This window comes from Rhipicephalus sanguineus, chromosome 5, assembly GCF_013339695.2.
Source record: "Rhipicephalus sanguineus isolate Rsan-2018 chromosome 5, BIME_Rsan_1.4, whole genome shotgun sequence".
Classification (NCBI taxonomy): domain Eukaryota; kingdom Metazoa; phylum Arthropoda; class Arachnida; order Ixodida; family Ixodidae; genus Rhipicephalus; species Rhipicephalus sanguineus.
The window spans coordinates 96,015,385-96,025,663 of record NC_051180.1 but is presented as its reverse complement, the minus strand read 5'-3'; the positions used below and the strand labels follow the sequence as shown (position 1 = coordinate 96,025,663).

The 10,279-nt window shown below is 47.7% G+C and overlaps 1 protein-coding gene across 1 annotated transcript; it reads left to right on the top strand.

Moving 5' to 3' along the window:
- Positions 1–547: 547 nt before the first annotated feature.
- On the top strand, positions 548–1,846 carry LOC119394861 (probable ATP-dependent RNA helicase DDX5). Its single transcript, XM_037662162.1, has one exon. It carries the CDS (start codon positions 548–550, stop codon positions 1,844–1,846), a length of 1,299 nt encoding a protein of 432 aa, XP_037518090.1.
- The last annotated feature ends 8,433 nt before the right edge of the window (positions 1,847–10,279 follow it).

Genomic DNA, 10,279 nt, shown 5'->3' with positions numbered 1-10,279 from the left:
CGTACTGAATGGCTTTAGCCTTCGACTCGTCTTAGGCGAACCCATGAGGGCGCATATGTGAGTTTTCTTGCCTTCCCTCCACTGTGGGTATGTGCCTTCGTCCAGGTGCGTCATCATCGACAACGTTATCGTAATATAATGAAAAGAGGATGGTGCAGCATTATCATCCGCGCTCATTATCATCATCATCATTATCATCATCATCATCACGCATATGCCACCATCGTGACCAACCCGCCTCTCGCGGAGCTCATGCCGCTAGCTCGAGGCGCGAGCCTGAGAGAACGCTCACGACCTCGGCCGGGCTGGACACTGCAGCCGCTGCCGCTCCGTTTCGGCCTCTCGCCTCTGGCGACAACGGCACGGACACTTCGGCCCCATCACATCTCTCCCGGTATACAATGGGCTCGAAGCGATTCGCGTGTCATCAACAGTGACTTGGCGAGCAAGAGGAAGGATACGACTACGCGTGGCACAGGCCTGACCGATTCTAAATTTTCCGGAACGACCAAGCTTGTTCTAGTGTGAAGGTAAAAAGAACGCGAAGATGGCCAACCAGCTCGTCGGCGTCAACGCTGGATTGCAGCTGGGCCCTCCCAACGGACCGAACGAGCCGCTGCCGCCCAATCCGAATGCGATTGCTTTCCAGAAAAGACCCGCGATTGACGTCAACGTCCGCCGACCTGGACCTCCGAACTGGCGCGAGACGCACCTGCAGCCCTTCGAGAGGAACTTATACCACGAGCACTTCAGAACGGCGTGGCGGTCTCCCGAGGCAGCGAAGGAATACCGAGAGCAAAACGGGATCACAATTGTGAGTGGACGCGGTGTTCCAAAGCCAGTGCTACACACTTACGAAGCCAACTTCCCCGTATGCCTGGTCGAGGCCCTCGAGGCGAACAACTCCACCTCCTCTCCCACACCCGCTCAAGCCCAGTGCTGGCCCGTAGCACTCAAGGGCAGAGATATGCTCGCCGTTCTCGGAACCGGAACCGAAAGCAAGATCCTGGCTTATATCCTCCCAGCCATCGTTCACGTCCTACACCAGCCGCGCCTGGAACACAACCAGGGTTTCCAGGCACTGGTACTGGCTCCAACACCCGAGGAAGCCCGCGAGATTCATCGAGTGGTGGGCAAATTCGAAACGTACACCAGGGTCCGTGCTACGTGCATCTGCTCCGGCGACCCGAAGGACCGACAACTGAAGGATCTGAACCGCGGCTTTCAAATCTGCGTCGCGACGCCCGGTCGTCTCCACACATTCCTCAAGGAGGATAAGTTGGACATCGGCCGGTGCACATACCTCGTGCTGGACGAAGCGGACCGCATGGCCGACATGGGCTTCGAGCAGCAGCTCATCTCTATCGCCAGGTACGTCAGGCCCGATCGGCAGACCATAATGTGGATGTCAAGAAGACCGAGGCACCTCTACCGGCTTGTTGACGCACTGCTGAAGGACTACGTTGAAATTCACATCGGTATGTGTCAGGCCTCGCCAGACCAGAGCGTTGCACACGTAGTCCGCGTTTCCACCGAGTATGACAAAGAGGCTGGACTTGCCGCAGTCCTTGAGGACATTCTGGGCGGGCAAGAGGAAGCAGCAGCCAGAAAGGTGATCGTGTTTGCCGAAACAAAGAAGCGCGTTGACGACCTGGTGCACAAGCTGCGGCTCCGTGACTGGTCAGTCGTCGGTGTCCACGGCGGAACTTCGGAGAGAGCGCGGGATTGGGCGCTGGCAGCATTCCGCCGAGGCAAGACGCCCATCCTGGTGGCGACCGATTGTGGCCACGCCGGAACTGCCCTCAGATGGCGAGCGCTTTGTGGTGAATTACGATTTCCCGAGTAGCGCCGAGGCATACTCGAGACGAATCAGCCATGCGTCGCATCCGGCAGGTCATGAGGCTGGTGTGGCGTACACTTTCCTTGAGCCGGACGACAGCCGAGGTGCCCGTCAAATGATCGGGATTCTTCGGGCTGCAAAGACGAAAGTCGACCCGGAGCTGTACGAGATCGCAAAGGCAACAAGGCAGAGGAAGCGTGAAGGAGCCAGCGACGTGTGATGCCCACAGAGCCCATCACATGTTGTGAAATAGGGGCGCAAAATTGTGTGCGAGGACGCCGGCTGAATGTTGTGGCAGTGAAGTCTAGTAAAGTCGATAACGATGATTATGCTGGGAGAGGATGATGGTAACCTGAATTGAGTAGTGAGCAAAGAGCGCTAAAACTTTATTAAAAATTCGGTAACAGCCAGTCCACGATTATTATCCAAATACACGAATAGCATTCTTTTCAGAAGGTATTGACCGTCCCTTCTTTCGATTGCTTGGCAAAAAAAGAAAAAAATAAATTCGGGAGCCCTTCCTCAACCGGGGAAATGGAGGCAAGCGACCTGACGTTTTCTTTTCTTTCTTTCTTCTCCAACCCTCCAACCCCCCTCCCTGGCTACGCCCCTGTTCTCTGCACTGAGAATCAACGTAGAAACTACCTAGCATCACCTAGCTCAAGCCTCGCTACGACCTAGAAGCAACCCAGGAACAACCTGCATCACCCAGCTAAGGCCTAGTAACAACGTATAGAAGCAACCAGATTAGTCTTCAGAATCGTCCAGTTTCGCTGTTTCAAGCCTTGCGCGGCTTAGTGCCAGATTTTGTTTTTGTATCGTCGGCGGAAGGCATTCGTATACTTCGTGATGTGAAAGCATAGGCGCGTGGTCTAGTGCATGGTCAAGGCACTCGCCGGACCGGGATGACGCGGAATCGAACCCCAACCCCGGAAATAAAATTTACTTTATTTATTATTTCCTTAGTTCGCACCAGTTGTGGGTGAGGAGAGTTCTTGGGTGAGCACGTCGCGTGTTTTAGGGGCGAAGCACCTTAGGGTCTCGGCTTGTCGGCGTGTCATGTCGCCGTCACGGTCCATCATGGACGGGTATGCGCCACAGAAATTGAGTAAACCCCACTACTCGCCACCGGTGCAGTAAATGTGAAGAAGGCAACAGTTGGCCCAACAAATAGCCGACGACGTATCAGGATTTAATTGCATTAAGTAGCAGAAATGTGTTAAATTCCGTCTCAAAATTGCTTTCAAATGCCAAGTTTTCTTCTGTAAAGCATACTTCGTAGCATGTTGCGGTGTGTAACATGAAGACAACTTATGGCAAAATCGCTGCTGATGGGCAGTGAGAGACATAAGAAGAAGCAGCACCACCTTAGGGTAGGCTGAGTTCCGACGCAGTTTTCCGACGACGTTAGGGAAGCTGAAATACCCTTCTCTAAATGCCCGGTTTCAGGCTTTCATGCTATGTTTTTAGTATGGAACTCTATGCTTTCGACTTATCGCTTTTACCGACTGATCGTGGACAAATGGGTGCGGGTAATTTTTAGGGCCCTGGCACCGAACTGGGGACGCATGGTCCGAGACACGAAGCTATCACCTGCTGTTATACTTAGTCTGTTGATGGTCCACAGGCACTCTTTCACTCGTTTTGGTCAGTCAGGTGGACTTTCCCATCTTCCGCGCTGTGCACGTTTTACTGCTAACAGACCTGTGGGTTTTTGTCGAGTCTGATTCAAGAGTCCGGCAATAAAGGAGGAAAGGGATACGGGTCGAGGATGAAGAGCTAAGACTTTGTCAGTTGTTCCTTGTCGGTCAGTAGCATTGGCTAGAAGAATAAAGAGAGGTGCAAAAGCAGCGAAATAATATTTATATCAATCTTTATTTTAGTAACGCGAAATACAGTTATCGCAAACCTCCTTGGCGGTACGTTTCTGAATTCGTATTTATTAGACGGCAAGGCCGCGAAAAGTGTACAGGCCCAGCTCTTTCGTCTTTGCACAAGTTTTCCGTTCGTAGCATACAAACAGCGTAGCTCTTTTTTCTTTCCACTGTACGGCGCCGCCATTCATGGCGCAAGTGTAAGAGGCCGCCGAAGTGACAAAAAAAAGAAAGAAAGAAAAAGAAAGAAGAGGAAGAGCAAAGGCAGGGAATTCAACCAGGCACCACTATCCGGCTTGCTATGGGGTAAGCCGAGCATAAACAGCCCCGCTTTAAAAAACAAACGTGAATTCAGGTTGTGATTTTTCTGTTTCAACCGCGCAGTGCACGTTCTCACATCTTTGCAAAAGTGTTTTATTTATGCAGAACATGGCTCCCATATGAAATGAAACATGCATTGATTCTCTCGATTTGTCGGAAAATGGACTCGGGTCATACCGGCACGTGGGTCAACGAAAGACTAAACAGAGACAGTACACGATCTTCGTTGCGCGAAACTGGCTCTGCTTCTGCAACAAGCCTCTCCTCAAGTATTTAAAAATATCCAAAGGAGTCGCAGCACGAGGACACATAAGCCGAGAGAATTTTTATCGAACAATACAGGCGCTGAGTACACCATTATACCCAACTCATTTTAGTTTTCATGCACTTTTTTGCTGACTATCAACTCGCGTTTTGTTTTCAAAGTGCTTTTCGATGGAGGCGGAAATGCTTGAGGCCTGTGTATTTAGATTTAGGTGCACGTTAGGAACCCCAGGTGGTCGAAACTTCCGGAGTCCTCCACTACAGCGTCTCTCATAATCATATCGTGGTTTTGGCACGTTAAACCCCCACAATTATTAATTATTCTTATATTCAAAATGTCGCGGTGCGCATATATTCTTACCCGTCTGTTCATCCGATAGAGATTCAGTTGGCGAGCTTGCACTTCTTTCTTCTTTTTAGCTACACTACGTTTACTGCCAACGCTTCAACTGTAGCCCAGCAAATAATATAATTTTGATAAATTTATTTAGTGTGCGTGCAATAGATTCAGCGAGCGCGGTTCAAATAGGGGTGTGCGAATATTCGAAAATTTCGAATAGCGAATCGAATAGTACATATTCGAAATACCGAATATTTTCCGAATAGTTTTCAAATAATCAGCGCCGATGGGAGAACTCGAAACAACTAAATTCTGGAACAGCCAACGATCATTTTTCTTCTTTAATCACTAAATTACCAATATACATACTGCCCAAGATTTTACGAGACTACCGACCTATATTGATTACCGGATGAAGGTGTTTTTTCTGAAAACTCCACTCTTACTCAATTTTTACTATGCTGCACCTGCATCGCATTACCCAGTTCCTGTCTTCGTCTTACTGAAGGTGGGGACTGCGGCTACATTCAGCTCCACGAATTACAACAGACGCAAGTGGTGTGTTTGCATAAATTTTTCTTGCAGATACAACTTTCAACACTGATGTTCTCACGCTTTCAGTGCCGAGCCCCATGTTGTAATGACAGGTTTATCCGTTTTATTACAGTCTTAGCTGTATGCGTGGTGTTCGGTTCAAAACTGATTAGTTTTTGTGTCTCAATTTTATTTAAAAGCAGGCGACAAACCTTGATTACGGTATCACTGCTGTGTTTCAACCTACACTAGCAAGATATTTCGAAGGCTTAGGTTGCTGCTGTGTACGAGCTTACCTCAGTTTTCATAACTGAAGTATTTTGAGTCCCTTAAAAGTAAGCGTAATTTTCTTTGGTGAAAGTTTGTGAATATTCGTTTAAGTGAAAATGTGAAGTTTTCTTACTATTCGAAAACTATTCGAAGAGTATTCGATTAGTATTCGTATTCGATTCGGTGTCATCACTATTCGATTCGTATTCGATTCGGTTCCAAAATTCACTATTCGCACACCCCTAGGTTCAAATGTCCAGGAAAAAAAAAACATTTCGCAGCTTATAGCGTGGTAGACGTTTCTGCTGCCACCCGCGAGATCAGAAGGAACTGCGAAACCAGTGGATTTGCTTCCTGGACACGGGATGGCGCCTCTTTTCGGCGATAGGCTGGATTCACGTCACGGGCGTGGTGGGCGAATTCGGAAGAGGATTAACCCTTGTCTCCTATTCGTTGTATATATACTAAAGCACGGGGCAGCAGACAGGGGGAGAGGGGGTTGCTTCATATCAAATTACGGCTCCGTGATTCAGATTGTGAGTGGTTCAAAGCTTAAGTCGCAACATGCTTACTGTTTGTCAACTATTTCACCAAAGTGAAAGCAACTGCATTAGTGACGATGTCTTAGTAATCAATAACTTGCTCACAAATCGCACATCTATATATAAATATATACGCGCCACGAGGCTGCCTAGTGGTGTCAGTATCTGAAACACACACACACACGCACATGCGCGCGCACACACACACACGCCCGCACGCACGCGCACATACACGCACACGCCCGCACGCCCGCACGCACGCACGCACGCACGCACACACACACACACACACACACACACACACACACACACACACACACGCGCGCGCACACACACACACACACACACACACACACACACACACACACACACACACACACACACGCGCGCGCGCGCGCGCACTACTTAACGTAAGTATTCCACAAGGACTACATTTAAAAGGCACAGTGGGCAACGAGTAGATGCTCATCTTCACTAATTTAACCTCATGCACGTTCTGCTTCTGAAAAAAAAAAAACAGTATTCCTTAACTGCCACCTTAAGCCAGGTATGCAAAGTAAGTCGCCGTGACAATAGATCAGAGATTTCTTTTCGCTACTAGTGCTAACACGCGGTGTTTTTGAATACACAATACACATATGCCAGCAATAAAGGTTTATCTCCATCGCTCTGTCTTGCTCGACACATCTGCGAATCACTTGCGTTAGTAAGAATTTTGCAATAGTCTGCGAAATGCAGTATTAACGGCTTTAGCTTCGGGGTTTTCTTGCTGCTGCAAAAATTTTTAGTAGGCTCCTGAAACTGATGCTAAAGAAAAAAGAATTCCTCTCGCGTTAGTAGATCGCCCTGCATAGTTATTCATCGGTGAAAATTTTAGATTGTGTTCTAAGGGAGCCATAGAGCGAACATGGCAAGCTTTATAAAAGCTTTACGACACACATTGAAGTGTCATGACGACGCATTGGCATTATGGTTCTCAGTTTTTACCTTAATTTTCTGAGCTACATCAGATGCTTGGGCGATTTAGTTGACACTTCGAAAGGATAAAAGCGCGCAAAAAGACAGAACACACCGAAAGAGACGAACACACACAGCGCTGTATCTGTGTGCCTTTCTGGGTCTTCTGTCTTTTTGAGCTGTTTTACCCTTCACTGTATCTTTGAATAATGATCCCATGTTGGCGAAATTAAAGACAATAGTGTTCTCAGACAATAATTTATCAGTCTCACCTTCTTGATCGTTTCGCTTTAGTGTCCCTTTAAAAGTGTATCGACGCATATTTCTGTGTCCTGGTTTTTTCGTTTAGGTGTAGGCTCCATAGCTGCCATTCGAGGCCTCAATGCAATGACGGTGCCGAGAATAATAAATTACTGAAACTTGCAAGCCGTCCAAATCGCGCGTCGATTGTAGCGCCTTTTTGGGACGAAAAATGACGTCACCTAAATTGAAGGTCGTCATGTAGTCACGTGGTTTAACAGACAACTCAATAAAGTGCAAGCCTACGCAGCGCTGTGATGGAAGGTCCAAACGGGCTTTCGTCCTCACTTTCCTAGAAAGTGCTAAGCATCACTCGTAATTTAAAAAAAAAATCTTGTATTAAACTTCAATATGACTTGTGCACAGCTGTGTACAGCTCTCCCATAGTAGAGTACGCACTAATCTAAGTCATTCGCCTTTTATTCTAAACACGCGCTTGTGCCTTCGTTTTCTTTTCTGTATGTTTGTACTGCATTCAACTGCCATAAATTGCGTTCACCAGCATATGTGGGAACAACTTGCCCTTGCGGCTTACCTTTCTCCCTTAGTAGAGTACTTATAGTCGGTTACAACTTCAGAAAAAAAAAATAGCCCAGCTTCCACTAAGTCGCGCAAGGCTGGGTCACAGCAGAGCTGGTGAGGGCACCTAGCTGGTCCTGGATTGGCTAGGCTTTTACGCTCTCACCTCTCTCTTTTCCACCACTTGCTTTTCTATAATATACATAGCTATGCGTGCTCTTCCTTTTCTTTCTATCTTTTTTTTTCTATCTATTTCTCTCTTTCTTCCTTTTCTTTCTATTTTAATGCGATAGCGTTAAAGAGCTCGCTTCGCAGAAATTTCGGTGACGGTGTCGGCGTTGTTGGTTGTGAGCAGTGTTGTATGCGATACCGAAAAAAAGTAATTAAATACGTCACTCGTTACACCAACAAAAAAGGAACGCGTTACCACCCTGCGTTACCCATAAAAAAAGTTAACGCGTTACTATTACCGAAAAAAAAGGAACGGACGTTACATCTGCCGTTACTCCATAATCAGAAATTTTAATCATTGCATCTTCGCTGCAGGCACCCACAATAGAGAGAGAAATGAACTTTATTTTGATCAGGATCTTTGTACTTCAGCCCTAAGGTGGGTGGCCTCCTCAGTCCAGGTAGCCATGGCTCGCTGCCGTAGCCATGGTTGTCAGGGTCTTGCGTCACCAGCAGAGCCTCCCATTGGTCTTCTAATTATTTCTCTGTATCCGCTCCTTCCTCTTCGTTTTCGCTTGGGGGTGATGACGGTGGTACGTCCGGATTGTTCGTGCACTCCAGCACCATATGGCGCAGGGTGTTGCGCGGATCCTGTGGGCAAAACTTGCAGTCCCACCTGTAGGTCCCTGGATACATTGCGTGCATTCAATGTTCCGTGCGGGTAAGTTCCGGCCTGGAACTCCAGCCTGGAGTTCTCCAGGTCACCGCTTGCTCCCTACTCAGACTCTTGTGTGCCGGCGGGTACCGCTTCCTCTGCTTCCTGTAGTGCGCCAAAATGTCTGAATACTTTTTCGGTATGCGTTCACCCTCGTTATGACAGCTGTCGGTAGCGTGTTCTCTGCGTGTCGGAGATGGCTCGGCGTGCATGATCTCGAGCCGCAGCGTGCGCCGCCTGGTTCCCCGCGAGAGACTCGTGTCCCGGTGCCCAGAGGATGGTTGTTTCTTCCACCTTCAGTGCTCTTTAGGACACTGGAGTGCTGCCTTTCCGATACTTCCGCTCATGTACCTTCTGGACGCTTCTTGCGAATCCGTTATTGCGGTAACCCGCGTCTTCTTGCATGTAGCGATGGCCAGGGCTATGCCCAACTCTTCCGTTGTACTTGCGTCCTTGGCACGTATGGAGGTTGCTGTCAGTTCTCTGCCGTTTTCGTCGACCACGCTGATTGCAAAACGGTCATTTGTAATGTAAGCCGCTGCGTCCGTGTAAATTATTCTCGTTAAATCAGTACTTGGGGCTTTATAAAATTCTTATTTGGGGATGCGGGTCAGCGTATCACGCACCCACAATAAGAATTTTATAAAGCTCAAAGTACTGATTTAACGAGAATGATTTGCACAAATGTGCCGTTCCTTGGCAATACTGTATATAGTGGCCTGAAGTAGCCTATGCAGTTATATTTGGTGGCTTCTAACTCTGTCGCACATAGTAAGGCCATTTTTCTCAATGTGACATTATATATAAGATGATCGATGCCACCATCAACGCTCTCTGCAAAGAAAACATCACTGAACAAACTTGCAGTAATTATAATGGCATGCTTCTACCAACAAAAAATGCGCAAACTTGTAGCAAAAGAAATGTTTAAATGGCATAAATCCGGCAAGAAGTATTTGCGCGCATTTTTTTTTCAATTAACCTGCATAATTACCGGAAAAATTGCGGTAATTAATAAATTACGTGACTGTGTATGTGAAGCCGTTCAGGGTCAGCCTCGCTTCCTCAGGAATTCAATACCCAGAAAGCTAATCTCAGCTGCAGATAGCAAGACGCAAAACTAGTTTTCGAAACGAAGTTTATAAGAAGTGTCAAGGTATTGCACGAACAACTTCCTAATGTAACTGCAACTTTCTGAATGTAAGAAGCAGTTGCATTTCAAAGCTGTCATCGGACAGCTTGCCTCGTTTCTTGGTGAATACCTACGCTAAATAGGCGCTCGACGGACACGCTTTGTGGTACTCCTGTATTCACTTTCAAAAAAAGCGGGCGAACGCGCGGGTTTTCCTCGAACCCACTAAGCGCGATGTAATGATGCACCAAAGGTACCGAGACAGTCGTTCATCTACAGTTGGCGATGTTGTTGAGGATTGCATTTCCGAAGAAGTCATTGTTGAGCTAAGGCAGGCCGCTGTACCCACAGTCTTGATCTCCGCAAGCCAAGAAAATCTCCGACAGCTCGCCTTTGACGGTTACGAGGACCGCAATTCGCTTCGATTCATCGGCGACCAACAACTTGAACCTCGATAGCACGGTAGCCGAAACTAACAATCAATCCATTTAAGAAATTTC

Excerpts from the sequence above, each read along its gene's own strand:
- LOC119394861 (XM_037662162.1), top strand. The coding sequence starts at position 548 with ATGGCCAACCAGCTCGTCGGCGTCAACGCTGGATTGCAGCTGGGCCCT.